The sequence below is a fragment of the Carettochelys insculpta genome, chromosome 12, assembly GCF_033958435.1.
Source record: "Carettochelys insculpta isolate YL-2023 chromosome 12, ASM3395843v1, whole genome shotgun sequence".
Lineage (NCBI taxonomy): Eukaryota > Metazoa > Chordata > Testudines > Carettochelyidae > Carettochelys > Carettochelys insculpta.
In genome coordinates, this window is record NC_134148.1 from 12792114 (window position 1) to 12809907 (window position 17794).

The window sequence follows — 17794 nt, forward strand, 5'->3', positions numbered from 1 at the left end:
CGCCTCCTGCCCCCAGGCGATTTAACCCCTGGCACCGCAACAGGGCTGAAGCGCTTCCAGCTGCTCGCCACCTGCCCAGCCCCACATTTGGGTGTCCCCGGGGGGTGGGAGTCCGCACGCCGCTCCTGCAGCCGCTGGGAAGCCACAGGGGGAGGGTCCGCCCGCAGCAGCGCACACTGCTCCCGCTGCCCGAGGGAAGCGGCCCGGGTAACTTTGCAACGTCCTCATCCCCTCCCCCCGACCCGGCTTCTCTCCAGCCCCTCCCCCCACCGCCGCAGCCCCTCCCTCTCCTGCCCCCAAATCCCGCCTCGAGCGGCGGCAGGGGGGAGGGGTGCGGGCTGTGGGCGCCCTGCCCCCTCCCCCAGCTGCGCGCCAGCCGCTCGGCGGGGGCTGCAGAGAGCCGCGGGCGGAGGCCGAGAGCGGCTGCCGGGGGCTGAGCCCCCAACGGGGTCCGAAGTGCCGCAGCAGCTGCCCCCTTCCGGCCCGGCCCGGCTGAGTCAGAGCCGCTGGGTGGGGCGCCTGCCGCGGGCGGGCGGCGGGGGAGTGCCAGGGGGTGGGGACTAGGCCAGGCTGTAGATGTGGCTCTGTACAAAACCCCCGCCCCAGCTGCCAGCGCCCTCCCTCTCCGAGTCCCGCGGATCCCGGCGCAGCCCGTGCCTGGCCCCAGGTAAGCCGCGAGGCGGGCAGCCCAGCAGTGCCCCGAGGCAACGGGGGGCGGCAGCGGCACTCGTTGTGCTGAAGGTTGGGTGTGTGTGAACCAGCCTTGCGGAGCCCCAAAGCTGCCCCGGGGCCGGGCCGTGCGAGGCTGGGAGCCGCGCCCCGCTTCTGCCGCTGCTGTTCAACAGGAAACTTTGTTTGAGGGAAGCCAGGAGCAGGCTTAGGTCACTCGCGGTGAATGCCGGCCCGGGCGGGGGGCTGCGGGGAACAGCCTGGGGAGGCATAAATAGCACCTGCAATAAAGTCATTACCACCCTTGCTAGGGCTGCAGGCAGCAGAGCTTGGCTGGGACGGTGCCTGTCATGGCAATTCATCGGAGAAGGAGCCAGACTGCAGTGCTGGGTGTGGCCTCCAGGCGGTAAAGGTTCTCGGCTCCCTCCTTCCCCCGCCCGTCGGGGCTTTTTTCTTTTTAATTTTTTTCCCCTTTGCGTTGTTCTTTTTTTCTCTCTGAACGTTGTTCTCGGCGTCCTGCCGCGCAGTCAGGCGGGCTCAGTAGCTCAGATCAAGTTTTGTTTTAAACTTATTAGCATGAAACTACGCTACTGAAGTCTCAACGTTATACTTTTTTGGCGGGGGGAGGGGGTGTGTGGAAAGGAGGTTTGTTTGTTAGTCCCAACCAGGAGGAGTTGGTCCCAAACTACTAAAAAGTCCCATAAGAACTACATCGCTTTTCTTCTCCTATTAAAGTACTATAAGGCTCTTTAAATGAATGAGCAGTTTTGTCACAGTGGAGAAGATTCATTTGTTTCATCCAGGAGCTTTGTAGAGGCATTTTCGACAGCTGAGCTGTTAACTTCACTTTAAATGTAAGTTTCATTCAGGTGTATCCCTAAGTGAATGTTAGGACAGAACAAATTGTGAGCTCTGTGCATGACTGCATATAAATGGGCCCTGCTTGTGAGTTTCAGAGTGGGAATACCCCTTCCATTCACTCTACTTTTCTCAGGGTGTGGTAAAGCACTGCAGCCATAGCAACAGCCAAACCGCTATTCTAGCAGTTTTGGCCCCCGAAGGTTTCCTATTCGGATACAGTAGCTTTAGATAATGAATCAACAGCTGAACCTCACTGCTCTTACGCCATCTTCCCCTCACCACACAGCTGTACATGCCACTGTCTGTCATGGAGGATGGCATTCTGTGTTAGGCCCCATTAGCAAAATTGCTGCAGTTGTGCTGCTCTTTGGGCCTTGTGTGTCAGTGCCAGGATGGGTGGGTTTTGTTTCACCCCTGCTGTGGGTGGATGAGGAATATGACCATGTATCTGAACTGTAGGAATGCAGTACTAGGGCATTTTCATGGAGTCTGTGTGTGGTTTTGGCTCACTACTGGACAGTTATAGTACCGTTGGGAGTCACCGTTCATAAGACTATTGAAAGGTTATGCATTAGGACTATGATTAAGGAGTACATTTGTGGGTGCAGATCAGTAACTGAAATAAGGTGCACTGTTGGTGGGTTGAAATAAAGGTTTCCAGCTATGGCTTATGAAATCTTTTCCCTTCAAATGTAATCAACTCATGGCTTCATTTACCTTGCTAAGCTCTAGAGTGTAGCTTGTGGACACAGCCTGGCCCTGCCTGTATTTCCAGTTACTAGCACACTCAGATAAATTCCTTTGGTCCTTGTTCCATTCTGAACAGACATGCTGCTCTTTCTCTGTGGTACTGTTTTTTTTTTTATCTCCTCCTCCACATTTTCCCTCTCTAGTGTCTGAGCAGCTGCTCTGTCGCCACACCCTGATTTGGTTGAACGACTTAAACTTCTGAGTGTTAAAAGTTTCCATTCTTTTTTTCTTCCTTTATTTGCCCCACAAGCCTGGGAACACCCTTCTGTCATTCAGAAAAGTGGTGTACTTTTTCAGGTTAGGAATGTAGGTTTGCTGCCTCCTCACAGGACTGCTGCTTGTTCAAAAAACAGCTGGCTATCTTTTTTTACTTCCCTGGAACCTTTATTTTCTTTCATGACACATCTGGGCTGTGCTCAGAAACAGAAATCTGAACCTGTATATCTAAACTAACATCACCATGCTGCCTGATGGTTACCTATATGGGTAAGAGGTACAGGATCAGACACAGACCGGTAACAGTGTAAGCAACTGACCTGCTGCCTGTGAAATGCATGTTGTCTCAGCAAAGAATAACTGAGATCTCTTACTTAGCTCAATAAAGAGTGATATTGTCATTCAGGGTCATGTGATAGCCTTGTGAAGAAAAGCAGATTGCTTCAGCTTGCCTGCTAATATGAAATCTTGCCTTAAGGCTTCAGAATAGAGGCCCAAATTTCTTCCATCTTAAGGAAGAGCAAGACAGTGCATGTTGTTTTTTTATTCTAAATATACCCAGATCCAAACCACATGAGTCAGAATTTCACCAGTAACAAGGGGGTTTACCTCAGAACAAGGAGCATATCTTGATGTGCATGTGGCCAAAACTCTAATGCAGAACTTGTGAGTAGCTAACCATTTGTACAGTAATAGATGGTTATCTGTAACCTTGATTTTACAGAAATCCCCATTATGCTGCCAGTTTTCTTTTGATCTGCACTAAACCTGGTTCTGATTGGCTTGTGGTTGCTATAGCATTGTTTCTGGGTAATACCATGAATATACCACTTTCAACTGTACCACAGGGTGTGTTAGGTCAGTTACTGGACTCTGTTCAAGTTTTCTGTTCCAACAAGTCTGATTCAGTGTGGTTTTTATTTGATTTAGAAATGGAAGGCTTGCAGAAAGCTCTGGGAAACACTAGGCTACAATTGCATTCTCTTTTAGTTTCCGGTGGAGCTGTTTAGCCCTATGTGACATGCAAGACCAGAGACTTATTAGTCATGTCCTGATGATCAGTTTTCAAGTATCTTAAGTCCAAAGGTTATCTTGTTTGTAACATTACAGTTTATGATGGCTTAACAAGTACGTTGGCTTTCATAATGGAACTGACCTATCACAATCCTTGCAATCATCATGAGTAAGGACTGTGCAAGGCCTTACGACTTCTTTTCTGTTGCCTCTTTTTAGAGGGTTGGATCTGGATTGTTCTGAATTTTTGTCCTAAAACTGATTATTTCAATGCAGACTTACTCCCTTTGATATTATATCTTAATTATTCCGTGGACAGGTAAGTACAGTTTAAACTTTGCTCCTTTCCCACCTAAATTGCGTCAGAACGTTTAAGGATTCTCTTTGTTCTGGATGCTTAAAAGCCTTACAGACAGGACAAGCTAGGACAGATTAGATATGGAGGAGATTACACTGAATTTGTCCAGCAGTGTTCCTGCTGTTGTTAAAACAAGGATTAATTTCTTAATATTAAAAACCAGACTGATTATCAGAAATGCACACTGTAGGGCATTCCAGGCTGTTCTTCTGCTTTATTAGAGATGGCGATGAGAAATAAGACAAGTTTGGTAGGAAGGGAAAATCATTCTTCACACTTCTAAAATTGTGACCATCATAGTAAACCGATCTAGTCTATACAGCTGTAGAATATCTGGGGCAGCTCTGTCTTGAACTTGAGAAACATAGAAGAAGGAGAAGTAGTAGTATTTGTTGAATAGGGGAACTAAGAAAAATAAAATAAGACATTTTGTTATGATGTCGTCTTAGCCAAATATAATACTTTTGCTAAATAGATGGTGCTTGGGGGATATGGGTAGAAGTAGATTTTTAGTATTAAAAATATAAAGCCTTATTTCTTGCCATATGTAACTTATTACACATGGCCCCTTTTTCAGCAATGTCCTATAGTACTGCAATGTAAGGTACCTAGGGACCAGTGTTTATTTTCTTTAGGCTGTTTTCCTCAAGATTATCATGCTCTTTGACAGCACTGTCTGATGTTTTGATGACCATGAGAGGGTTGCTCTTTGCTTGGCATCAACCATTAGCACACTCTGCTTTCAAAAGAGCCACACTTGGAAATGGAGTATTGTAAGGGGCTGAGCTCTACTACAGTTTGAACCTCTCTAGTCTGGAATTTATCCAACATGATTTTAGTTAGCTGGACAGCCACTTATCATGGGTGTGGCCAAGTTTCCTGTGGTCCCATAAAGTTTGTTTCCAGCCACCAGTCCTCACTCTCGGTGTTCTGTGCTGGTATTTATCTGTCATTTACCCCTGAATGTCTTCTAAGAGCCCAGTCGGCAGTGGAAGGGTTGGTAATGCTACTACACAATACTGACCTCCCTTGGTCTGGCAAATTCTCTCATCTGGCACCAGACCCTGAGGGTGCTGGATTAGAGCAGTTCAATCTGTAGCAGAAGAACAAGGTAGAGTTTCTGGCAATAGGGAAGTGGCTGAGTCCCTCCCAATCTCAGTTGGGAACTCCTAGCCCCCCTTAAACATAAGCTCTCAGCTGAGCTACCTCTGAACTATTGGCTCCCAATTTTACTCTTGAGTATGGTGCTGGCAGTTGGAAGAATAACTGACTGAAAGGATGTGTGCAGGGAGAGTGTCTGGGAAGGGGAGGTGATTAGGTGAGTGAGGAAAAGAACTGGCTGCTGGAGCAGTATCTCAGAGGGCCTGGGAGGGAGGGAGGCATTCCAAGCCAGGCTGAGTTTAGTTTGTTGGTGTTGTGTACTGAGGACAGCTATCCTAATCCCATCTGTGCTAAATATTAACTGGGTGTGGGTAACAAACATGACTTGTTTCCAACACCTTCACATAACGTAGTGGTTAATGGTCTGAGCAGGGGTACATTTCTCCACCTCTTAGTTGAAGTGCTAGCACTGCCCTTTATCTAATTTAATTCCTTTTTCCCGTGGGACATAGCCTCTATGTTTCTTGCTGCTGGAGTCCCTACAAGGCAGCCTTCAATTTTAGCATATGAAACAGGTAATGATAAATGCTTGGTGTAATAGCAACATCTGGTGACACACATGGTCATATTTTAATCCCGGCTGGTGGAATTTGGGAGCTCCTGTTTTCCTGCCAGAATTCAGAAATGCAGTGGTGTTGCCCAAACTCCTCCTGCTTACACCCCTTGGAAAAAATTATTCTCCTCCTCTTACTCATGATGATTTAGGATGCTCCCAATCAAACAATACTATTGCCTATGTGAAGAAACCACACTGGTCAGAGACAAAGTGACATAATGACATCAGCTTCTCCAGTAGAAATGATCGCTGTGCAGTTTATAGGCTCTAAGTACATTAGGCTTATTTTTCATCTAGACGCATAATTATATTAGATGCTTGAAAAACAGGACCATCCTGAGGGGGGTGGGGCCTGGGGCAACTCCCCACCCCCGACTCCGGTGCCCAAAGTGCAGGGCCCAAGGCTGCCCTCCTGTTACTTTTGGGGACTGCATTTTGAATGGGTCCTTATTACCTGTGATCTGGAACTCATGCTGCTAATCACTATATTTGTGCCCCTGGATTGTAACTGTTAAAATTTATTTTAGTGATAATATTAGAAACTGCTCAAGTGTCAAGTTAAGCGCAAGCATTGTGGCTCAGGGGTTCCAGATCAAATAACATCAGCTGCTTCTGTAAAATACAAATGGGTTCTGTGAATTTAAGTTATTTCAGGACTTATGATTGAGGGATTTAGCCTCTGACTTGCAGGTCATTGGCTTAAAATAGTTGTTTTATTTGTTTTCTCTTCAATGGTGATGCGGGCCAAGAGTACAGTTTTTCTAAAAGAAATTTTGTTGATGCTAAAATAAAGCTGCTAGTTGTCTGTGTTCCAGAATTCATTAATGTAATGTCATTAGTTAGAATCCTGATGGATTCTTAGGAAATGGCAGTGAGTTGATGAGTGGCATTGATTTTTGAAATCTCAGAGGGTTTTTTGTTGGTAGGAGTTCTCCAACTTACTAGAGACTGAACAAGTTCTATTTCTTTTCCTGAGCAGTAGTGTTTGACTGTAAGAGACCTGGAGGAAGAGGGGGAGGAGAATTTTTTTGAAGGGTGTATCTGGTAGTAGTTTTCAGGAATACAGTGAGGTTTCCCAAACTGATGGACTGAAATGTAAAAGTTCCGAAAAGTGATTTTGAGTAATAATGGTCATTTACTGCCATATAGGAGAGTGAAGACCAATTCCCATTGAATTAATATCTCGTTATTTCATCTCTTGCTGGATTGAACTAGCTTTGGTAAAACGGTATAAGAAGACCAGTTTAATGTGTTGTAGTGTGCTTGGCTTAAAAAAAAAAAAAAGACGTCTCTCTCCTTTTTTTTTTTTTTTTTTTTTTTCCAGTTTCCTTTCAAGATGTCTACAATCCGTGAAATTCTCGGCAAGCTCAGCCTTGAGGGAGATGTAAGTATTGCTGTGAGGAGCTATCAAAGAGACTTATTATGACAATCTCTTAAATGCTTGTCTCCTTTCCTTTCCAGGATACCTTTGTTAGGACTGAGCCTGAGCTGTACTGATTGCATGGGTGAAGCTCTGAAATGCCACATAATTGAATTGACCCAGACTAAAAATGAGGCGGGTAATACTCCATGTGTGGTGCTAGAGATACATGTGACCCTTAGGACACCCATCACACACGTCTCTTGCGCAGATAGTGGGTTTAATTAAGTTTCTCCCAAGCTGTGGCAGTTTGTGCTTTTTGCCACTTGAAAGGCATTGCAGGGAAGACTAAGTACACAGCAAGAAATGACAAGAAGTCTTGTGGCATCTTATAGACTAACAGATGTCTTGGAGCATAAGCTTTTGTGGGCAAAGACTGGCTTCATCAGATGCAAGAAATGGTGCATCTCCTCCTTGCTTCTCCAAATGGACAAGAGGTTAGAAGTAGAAAGGCAGGGAAAACACGCCAAAAGTCTAAACAACCGGAGAGGTGGAAAGGAAAGAGCTAGATTGGGCCAATTCCAAGGCTGATGTATAAGTGGTGTGAGTCAGAGCTGGCCAGGAAATGCTTTTTTTTCCTGCATAATTTTTTTTGATGGAAACTATTTTCCTTATGTTCTAAATGCTTAGCTTTTCGTTAGAAAACAAAACACACACACGGGGGGCTGGGGAGGGGAGGACACACCTGAATGTTCTCAGGTTTTGGTTACTGCAAACTGAAAGCTGAAGATTTTGAAAAATGTTCAGGTTTGGTGGGCCTTTTTTTTGGAGGGGCAGGGATCAAAACACCTGATTTTTCTTTTCTTTTCTCTTTTTTTTTTTTTTTTTCCTCCCTCCAAAATTTTCCTTCCCCCTCCAAGTCATTTTCCATACAAAATAACCTCTTCTCCCTCCATAAGAGTTCAGACTCTCTTCTGCCAGGTCTAGCATGATGTCATGTATGTCAGTGGACTTTGCTAATTCACCCTGTCTCAGCATTTGTCCTAGGGTATTAATTGAGCTGTCCAGGAAACCACAGGTGTCTGTGTGTGATCCATGATGTTGCAATGGTACAAGATGAGGTTACAACCGTGAAATATGAGGATGTTGTGCCATGATTTGTGGTTGCTTATGATTGTAATCAGGGAGGAGGTGAATCCCAGCTCTGCAATGCTGACTGCCAATGGACTAGGCCCCCCGGTGTCCAGTATGTTCCGCACTTGCCATATGTGGTGAACGGGACGCTGCTGTGTGGCGTCTGGAGACGCATGTGGCTCTTGGAGCCTTTAAATGTGGCTCCTCTAAGCTACACACGTGGGTGCTGTCCACCTGCTCCGCGCATGCGCCCCATTACTTGTTCCTAATGCAAGTAAGCAAAAAAACTTGGGTTAATGAGGCAAAAATATTTTGTTGATCCATTAAAAAAAACTTTGGCTGCTCACAACTGACCAATAAAACTGAAACCCTAAACCACAGCAAATGGCCCAGTTAAACCACATGTTAAAAATAATGCTCCATCAGCCCTTTTTCCGCCCCCGCACTGGGCAATTTCAAGCAATGAGTACTGTGACACTTGCTAGGGTTATGAGGCAGCACGCTGCCACCTGCACTTAGTGTGAGAGAGAGCCTTGTCTGTGCCTGCTGTCAGTCCTGATGCCACCAGTCTGGGACAACACAGCACCCCTTTTAAGTCCATGCAGGCTCTGTCGTGTTTCAGTGGGTTATCAGTAGGGCACCCCAATCCCAAAGACCTCAGAGCAGCTCCCTGGAGCGTCCAGCCCTTGGTCCACTCGCTACCCACAATATTCACGGACTTGCTACTTCCAAAGAAGCATCGTACTCCAGCTTACAGTAAACTCCCACTTTATGTGATTTTTTTTTTTTTTTTTTTTTTTTTTTTTTTTAACGTGTTAATGCAAATGTTGAAATCCCAGGCTCCAGCCGCCCACTTCCCCCAGCTGGGCGAAGCTAGGGGGAAGCCGTGGACCTGCTCCTTTCAGTACTCCGCTGCTGGCTCCAAGCACTGGAAGGAGCGGCACTGCGGCTTCCCCCTGGCTTCACCCAGCTGGGGGAAACCAGGGGGATGCTTCTGCTGCTGGGAGGAAGGGAAGCCTGGGGGAGCCTGGAGCCAGGCACAGCAGCACTTGGTCAATTTCCCGCTCCTGCAAGCTGAGGAAAGTCAGGAAACTGACCAGGTGCTGCTGCGCCTGTCTCCTGGGCTGAGAGGCTTGCCGGACCGCCTCCCTCCTCTCCCTTCCCCCCTCCTCCTCCGAGCCCCAAGCGAGCTGGGAGCCAGGCGCTACTGCTGAGCTGGGAGCTAGGGGCTACTCCCCCCAGCTGAATGGGAGCCTGGAAACTGACGAGGTGCTGCTGCACCTGGCTTCAGGCTCCCAGGGGCTCAGAGGAAGGAGGGGTTCCCCTCCACTGACTTATGTGAAAGTTGAGTTATGTGGGGGCTGCTGGAAATGCAATTTCCATGTACCTTGGGGTTTTACTGTACCAGTTTCACTAAGGGCAGGTCTACCCTATGTAGACAAATCGATCTCGGATATGCAATTTGAGTTAAACTTGTGGATGCAGCTTAGCTCTACATCCTGCAACAACCACATCAGGCTGAGTCAATGGGAGAGTGTCTTTTGTCTGCTGGTGATCTGAAGTAGAAGAAATGGAAACGTAAAAATTCATGTCTGCATGTCAGATAGCAGAACAAGGAACAATGCTCTGAAGTTACAGAAGGAGAGGTGTAGGTTGGCTATTAGGACAGAGCTCTTCACCAGGAGGGTGGTGAAGCACTGGAACGCGTTTCCTAGAGAGGTGATGGATTCTCCATCCCTAGAGGTTTTTAAGTCCTGGCTTGACAGGGTCCTGGCTGAGATGACTTAACTGGAGTTTGTCCTGTTTGAAACAGGGGGCTGTACTAGATGACCCCCGAGGTCCCTTCCAGCCCTGTGATTCTGTGTGTTCTAGAACAGTAGTGAATATTTTCATTTATTATAGACTGGGAGTCCCCTCAGTGTCCTTCCAGGGTTTTTCAGCTAGACTTGTCTGTGTGCCTTTTTTCAGAAGACAATATGCTTCCAGCTTATCCACTATGTAAAGGCTCTTGGGTGTCTCTTTGGAACCCTTGATACACTAAAACAGTCCTTTGAACTTTATTCATCAGTTGGACACTGACTTGCTATGTGCTCCTTCATATACATTTCACAATCTTCTGCCAATTTCACAATCTTGATTAGATGGTGACTCAGTACATAAACAGACTTGTGAGCCACAATGACCAGACAGAAAGATATACGTCTACTACCCTCTGCCAGAATAGAACCTGTCAGAGAGGCGTCACCCTCTTGTTTCAGGGATTGAAGAACATAATTTCCAGTGTAGATTCATAACTTTTTAAATATTTTCCATACGTATGTTTCATAATTAGGATGACTAGTGAGCGCTGTCTCATGGTAGAGACTTCACACACCACTTCAGGTGACGTACTGTGCATTTAGCTGACACAGGGACCCCTGTAAAACTCTGTGCATCCCAGGTGCCCTCTGCCAGCTGACATCAAGAATTTTATGCTGCCCTCATATTCCAGAAGTACTAAAAGAGGCCCGAACACTTGAAAAAATTGTTGAATTTGAAGTATTTGCTCTTCTTGACCAGGCAGGGCAATTCACTGAAAAAACAAAACTAGTCTTTGTGGAACTTATTTCCCCAAAAGAGTATTAGCCCTATAGGGTGTGCTGAGTGCACTACTTGCACCAGAAAACTGAACAGATTGGTCTGACATGACCAGAGACAAGACGCAGCTATTTATGTTTGTCTCAGACCTATAGAGCAAAAAGGCTTGTTTACACATGAAAGTTAATCCAGAATAAGGGAAATGTGACTCCGGAGTGAATTAACTCTTTCTGATTAGCTCTTAATTGTGGAAACACTTATTCCAGACTAAGCATGCTTTATTCCAAATTAGTTTAATAGACACAACTAGTTTCAAATAAGGCAGTTAAGAGTATCCATGCGTGGCGTTAGCCAGGAATAACTCCCTGTGTAGATAAGCCTTCTACGAGGACACATACTTGTTCCAAGGCATAATTACCCTATCTCCTAAGCAACTGCTCTTATGGGTGATCTTGGCTTCTGTGGAGCTTGATTAAGCTGATATCTCAGTCTGATCCTAAATATGCTCTGGAAGGAGGCAGTTGGGCTGAAGTTCACTGCATGGCTGTGGGTAGAGTTTTGTGTCCTACCACAAAGTTTTCAGAAGCAACATTGACTTCTGCTTAGAGGCGCACACTGGAAGTCATGAAACCTGGATTTTGCATCAGTGGTAGTGTCCTGAGTAAGGTGACCTTGAGCTAGTTGTTTAGGCCTAAATGTTCAAAGGTGACTAATGATTTTTTGTATGCCTAGGGTAGGCTGTCTAAAGAGTTCCTGAGTTTTGACAAGTTTTGAACCCCTTTCCTCTCTGAGAAGTGGGTTCCTTGAAGTTTGCTCAATCTGGGCACCTAAAAGTTGAGGCACTCAGTATCTCTAATCACTTCTGAAATGTTGGGCTTCACCTCTTTTCCACCTGAGTGAAGCATTGGCAATGGCCAGCTGAAAGAGGAAAGCATGATTGCATTCTCTGCTTTGGTCTTGCTCAAACTGCCCATGTTGCTTTACACTTCAGGGCTGAAATTCTTGCATGGGGTGCAAGAGCAAGATGCTTATTAAACTCACTAGAAAGTCTGTGAGAAGTTCTTGTATATCTAAGGGTGCACATGGCTTTGAGTGCCTGAGCAATCTGGGAAGAATCAATCCTGAAACATAGATGGGGCCTGATTTCTTTTCTCCCCTCCATTACAGTTACCGTTTGTCAGCATAATATTCAGCGTCAATGGCTCATACTGTGCATAGGGAGGGAATGAGCTACCCCACCCCCTCGCTTTGCTTTTTCAAGTCTAACTCTCTGAGGCTAAGTGGGTTAACTGTGCCAGGTCATCCAACAGTGCCAACTTAATCAGTTAAAGCCTTCAAATGTGTATTGTATGACACATGGCATTACGCTTTTCCATTTATTGTTGTTGTGGGAAGTTAAATATATAGATAATGGGAAATTGTGCATCCCATGGAGTGGCTGTCGGCCAGATTCTGGCTGCTTTGTGTGAAAGGGCTGTTAGTATTAGGGACAAAAATGAGTGTTTCCTTTCCATAATGTGTTCGGCTTCCCTGTCTCTGCAGCGTAGCTCAGATTTTCAAAGGAGAGCCCAGGGTGTATGCCAGTGTAATATACAGAGAACAACAAGAAGTCCTGTTGCACCTTATAGACTAACAGATATTTTGAAGCATAAGCTTTTGTGGGCAAAGACCTGCTTCATCAGATGCATGAGTGGGGGGTGGTGGTAGGTGTGCAATATGGCTTCTGTGGACAACTGCAGTGGTACTTTAGAGGCTGTGTTGTATACGTGTCCTCCTTTTAACAATTTGACCATAAAACAGTGTTCTGAGTCAGGGGTACATACCCCCTGGCAATATGAAGAGGTCTTCCAGGGGATATAGCTCATTTAGATATTTGGCTAGTTTTACAATTGGCTACATACAAATCAATAGCAAAATCCATAAAACTAAAATTTCATATGGACAATGACTTGTTTATACAATTCTATATAATATACACCATAATGTAAGTACACTAGTTATATTCTAATTGACTTACTTTAGAATTCTTAGATTAAAAAATGAGTGATAAAATAATAATTTTTCAGTAACAGTGTGCTGGGTCGTTTTTGTATTGGAATGTCCAATTTTGAAAGCAAGTAATTTTTTTTAAATGAGGTGAAACTTGGGGTACACAGACTAATCAGACTCCAGGAAGGAGGTTCGTGGTCTGGAAATGTTAGGAAGCGTTTGAAGGTACAGACCAAGGGAAATGAGTAGTCCAAATGGAAGAGCAGACTGTCAGTTTTAAATGTCAAATGTCCTGTTTTTTGTCTGACTGGACTTTTGAAATCTCTTCCAAGTTGGTTTATGGCACAGACTTCTTTGAATTCTAGCCAGCCCAGTTGGTTAAGGTTTTTGCCATTTTAACTTTAGTGGGTGAACTGTCCTCAGCATTGCAGCGTGATTGCCATCCCCAGTGATGTGATGCCCATAGGTGTGTGCTTTCCTGAATGAAAAATGCATGGCTGGGGGCAAGTTCCTGGAACAGTAATACATTCAGAAGGTCAAACACAAAGGCACTGAGCTGAATTTCAGTTACGTTAATAGGTTGTCCATGTGTGCATGTTGGGGAAATGACTCTGATACTTCACCTTTTGGGAAGAATACATTAGCCACAAACAAAACGTAAGACTCAATTTTGCTTTTTGTATCTTTTAAATCTCAGCATTCTCTTCCTCCGAGTGCATACGCCACCGTGAAGGCATGCGCAAATTTTGATGCTGACAGAGATGCAGCAGCCATTGAATCAGCCATCAAGACCAAAGGTAGGGGAAGTGTTCCCACTCTCCATATTATACTTGCAAGTGAAAGAGCTGATCTCAGATGCTGGGTTTCTTGATGTGCCACTTAAAGTTCCCTCAATCAATTTTGGGTGGCCTTGCTAATGCAGGGGTGGGGAACTGTTTTTGGGGTTGGGGGACCCCACAAAACTGATGTGGCCCCCTTCTGAAGCAGGACGAGAGAGCCTCTCTTTATGGGAGCCCAGGCTAGTAGTTGATGTGAGCTTTCTTAAGCTCTGGGGTGAGACCAAAAATGAGGGGTTCTGTGTGTGGGAGGGAGCTGCCAGAATGAGCTGGGATTTGGGGTATTGGGGCATGGTGTGTCCAACCAGAAGCAGGCTGGAGGTGTGGGGTGAGAGGGGCGCAGGTGCGGTGTGGGGCCGGGGTAGGGGTGCAGGAGCAGGCTGGGGGGGTGGGGTCTGAGGAGGAGGAGGGGTGCAGGGGCAGTGGGGGAGGGATCTGAGCAGGAGGAGGGGTGTGGGAATGGGCTGGAGATGTGGAGTTTGAGTAGGAGGATGGGTCCAAGAGCAAGCTGGGGATGTGGGGCCCAAGCAGGAGGAAGGTGCAGGATCACCTTCCTGCTCCCCTTACCTAAACAAGCCGCTGCTGGGGTCTCTGCCTTGGCTGCTGCAGGCATGGAAGGTCTCCGTGCCTTCCCCCGGCTGCCTGGGGTGGTTCTGGGCAGTGAGCACTCTAGCAGGGAAGGGCTCTTGCCTTTCCTTCTGCTGCCTGGTGGGGATCGCTCAAGTTGCGTCTGTCTGCTGGGGAGCACACAAGCGGCTGAGGCAGTAAATGCTCAAGTTGCTGGTGGGGAGTGCAGAAGCAGTTCTAGCACCTGTGCTAGCATCCAGCAAACCTGCCCATGGGCTCCCCACCTGCCTGAGTGCAGGACGAGGAGCCGGAAGTCTCCTGCTGCAGGTGAGTGGGGTGGAGGTGAGCTGTCTAATGACTTGCACTATTGAAATCTTGGCAAGAAAAGGACTTAAAACTGCCAGTACAATAGTCTTAGAAAGAGAATGAAAGTTTGTAATTAAATCTGGTTATAGCAACAGGTGGTTGGGATAAGTCTATAAAAAGCCACATTTCCATGCATGATTATGCTGAACTTTGAAAAAATGATTAAACGGTGCATTTAAATCTTTCCTCTTTAGGATAAGGAATTAATAATTTTTCTGAGAATGGTCTGATATTTTGAAATATTTGGTGTAAAAGTAAAGAGACTCAATTGGAAAGTGTGAAGCAGCAATGAATCGTAGAATAGAATCCTAGGGCTGGAAGGCACCTCAGGAGGCCATCATAATGAAAACAATATCATTTTATTGTTGCATTTAGTTAAAATGCACTGTGACCACCAGGCTGTTCAAGTGCCATGAAACAGTGCAGTAGGTGGTAGTTTCGTACTCCCAAAGAATTCACAATCTGAATTAAATAGAAGTCACATAGCAGATCTGTCAAAGGTGGGAACAGAACCTAGTTCTTATGATTTTGTCTAATGCCCTGTCCACAGCCTCTTCAAAATATGATAACCTTGAAAATGGCCCTTTGTGTAGTTTCTACATCCCTAAGTATAATTCAGTCTCTAAACTGGACTCCACCCATTCAGGTATTCTGACTTTGATCATAGGTGACACTGCCTAATGAGAGCGATAAATAGCAAATGGCGAAGATGCTGCAGTGTTGCTGTATCATAGGCCCTGCCTCTGTTGCTCCTCCAACATCCTATCTCAATTTGTAACAAGTAATTGTTAGTGGTGTGGTTAGCTCTGACCATGGCTTTTATCCATGGACCATGAGGGTAGTAGTTGTATTCCAGTCTGCTGAGGGGTTTGCTGGCATTCCCAAACTAAATCGATTGAAGAATTACCCTTGGTTAGTAACTGTAGTAGGTAGCCACGTTTCACTGTTAGAGAGTTCACTGTCGTATTGTTGTCTTCTAACAACTGATTGTGCTTGTTTTGCTGTGTAGCTCAGCGCCCCTAACAATGCCTGTCTAACCAGTTTGACCAGTTGTCCATCTTCCCTGCTCTATGTGCAGCACAGTGTCTGACCGCTGGTTAGGACTGGTTGGAAAATTTTCCACTGCAACGGTTTTTAATGGGAAAACTGGATTTTCAGCGGTGCTGAGGGTTTTTGCAACAAGGGTCTACGTTTTGCAGAAAAACTAGAATCCTCATCAAAAACAGACCCAGAAACAAAAAGATCTGAATTCTGAAATGATCTGTAGTTCTGGTGCCTGAGTCGTCTTGGACCAAGCTCCTGTCTCGAGCTGCACGTCATCTCCCATACAGTATGGTGGCATTCTGCATACAATGTTGCACCATCTCCCCCTTGCTCTGCCACTTAGACGGGAGATAGTGCATGATGAGAGAAGTAGTCCCACCTCCCACTGGAGATCCCAGCTTTCAAAAGAAAATGGGAGCATCATACACCTGAACTTCAGTGAGTGTGATGGGGGCATTTTAATGTTGAAATGCTGCAGTTTTTGGTTAAATTAATTTTTCATCTTTTCACCAAAACCTGAACAATTTCCACTGAAGAAGTAGCCCTTTTCCAAGCAGCTGTGCTGTGGGAACATCTCAGGGTTTTGCAGGATCTCTGGCCCGGCTGAGTCCCTGTGCAATAGCTGCCTGGGTTTTCAGAGAACAGCTGGAAATGCAGTCAGGTAGCCTGGTATTGTGGGGAAAGAGCTGCCTTATGGACACAACTCACTCCCGTTTGTTGGAACCACGTTAGGAAGAAACATCACAAACTGATTACAACAAACTCTATCACACTTAGAGCATGGACATGTAAGGGCAGTAGCAAAGGCATCTCATCCTCCTCCTTAACAAAGAAAGGGTGTGGGTAATATTCCAGATCGGAGTACAGAGTTGGGTGTGGCAGGAATTGCTGAGGTTGTGCCAAGAAGCAGAACAGAGAGACATTAAAAGTTGAGCAATTTATCATCTGAAGGAAATGCTGAGTTTTGTGAATCTGAACAAAGTCCTCCTTTATTCCTCAGTGTTGTCTCATGGAAACTGAGCAAACAATGGCATAAAACCGTTGCCTGTTCCTCACAGCAGGACACTTCTGTGCAAGGGAAATGTTCTTTCATTAAAAGGGTTATTTTGTAATTAACTATCTTACCAAACAAAACTGCGAACGTCCTCCACCAGCAGACAGAGTCATAGGGAAAAATAACGTCCTTTTCCCTAAGAGCTCATTTTACAAAAGCAGGAATGGATTTTTAAAATCTGAAATTCCCATTTGCTTTTAAAACAAAGAGCAAGCTCTGAGGGGTATGTGGCCCTGCTTTGTGTTTAGCTTTAATCAGCAGTATTGTGCTTTGCTGATTATATGGCAACTTTAAACATTTCAAAAGTTCTGAGAAGCCTTCCAGGTAAAGACACTTAGGCCAGGTCTACACGAGGAGGTAAATTTTGAGCTGTGCAAATTTAGCTATGAGAATTGCACCGCTGGTGTAAACTTATCTAAAATCGATTTTTGCCTCAGTCCATACAGTGGGATGTTGTTGGGATCCATCACCTTCCCTTACTGCTCACAGCTGCCAGGAATATTGGGATCGACAGTGGCACCCTGACAGTTTGATTTAGTGTGTCCCGACTAGGCACACTAAATCGAACCCTGCACGATTGACTGCCAGTGCGTCAGTCTTCCCATAAATACAGGCATATCCTTACTCTGGCATACCAAGCCATTAATTACAGTAGGGTATCACGTTTTGCAAACTTAGTGTTTGCGAATTAACTATTCACAAGTGCCGGCAGCTGCCGGTTCCCACAGGGCCCCGGGCAGGGCACCATATTCGCCAAATTCAACATTCACAAGTATTCTCAACACAGCACCCTTGCAAATGTTGAGACCCTACTGTATTCTTATTTCCATTACCCTGAGAAATGGAATGGTTTGTCCTGTCAGGAAAAGCTAGGCTAATGTTTGTTCACTTTCTTTTTGTGAGAATAAACAATTTGTTCAGGTGTAGCTTTGACTTTTTTAAGAGCTGGGGAACTTGCCTGTTAAATGTGTCATAAGTAGTTCGTGGTCTTGCAGATGCATAAATAAAAAAGAAATATTCTCCTATATAAGTGTTTGCAGGGTTGGGCTTGTATCTATGATCAAGAAGCTGTCACGCCCTGTAAGAATGTGTTGACTTGTAAATGTAGACTCTGGTTTGGTGTTACAGTGGAACAAAACACTCCAAATCCACATACCAGTTAATCAACATCTTAATGGAATGGGGCATTCTGTCAATGACCTCAAGGTATGTGTGTTACTGAAAAGGAATTATCGCACCTTTTTGGAAAGAGAAACAGCCGAACTGGCTTTTATATTCAAAT

General features: G+C 45.5%; 1 protein-coding gene across 2 annotated transcripts in view; it reads left to right on the plus strand.

The window, feature by feature from the left end:
* Nucleotides 1–536: 536 nt before the first annotated feature.
* Nucleotides 537–17794, plus strand: part of ANXA2 (annexin A2) — a 55725-nt gene continuing 38467 nt past the window's right edge. Inside the window, exons 1-3 of one of the 2 annotated variants that reach the window (XM_075006878.1) lie at nt 537–667; nt 6910–6969; nt 13343–13442. In XM_075006878.1, the coding sequence (XP_074862979.1) occupies nt 6922–6969; nt 13343–13442 (148 nt within the window). In that variant the 5' untranslated portion in view covers nt 537–667; nt 6910–6921. The remainder of the gene's footprint in view (nt 668–6909; nt 6970–13342; nt 13443–17794) is intronic. The other variant, XM_075006879.1, reaches the window with a different exon arrangement.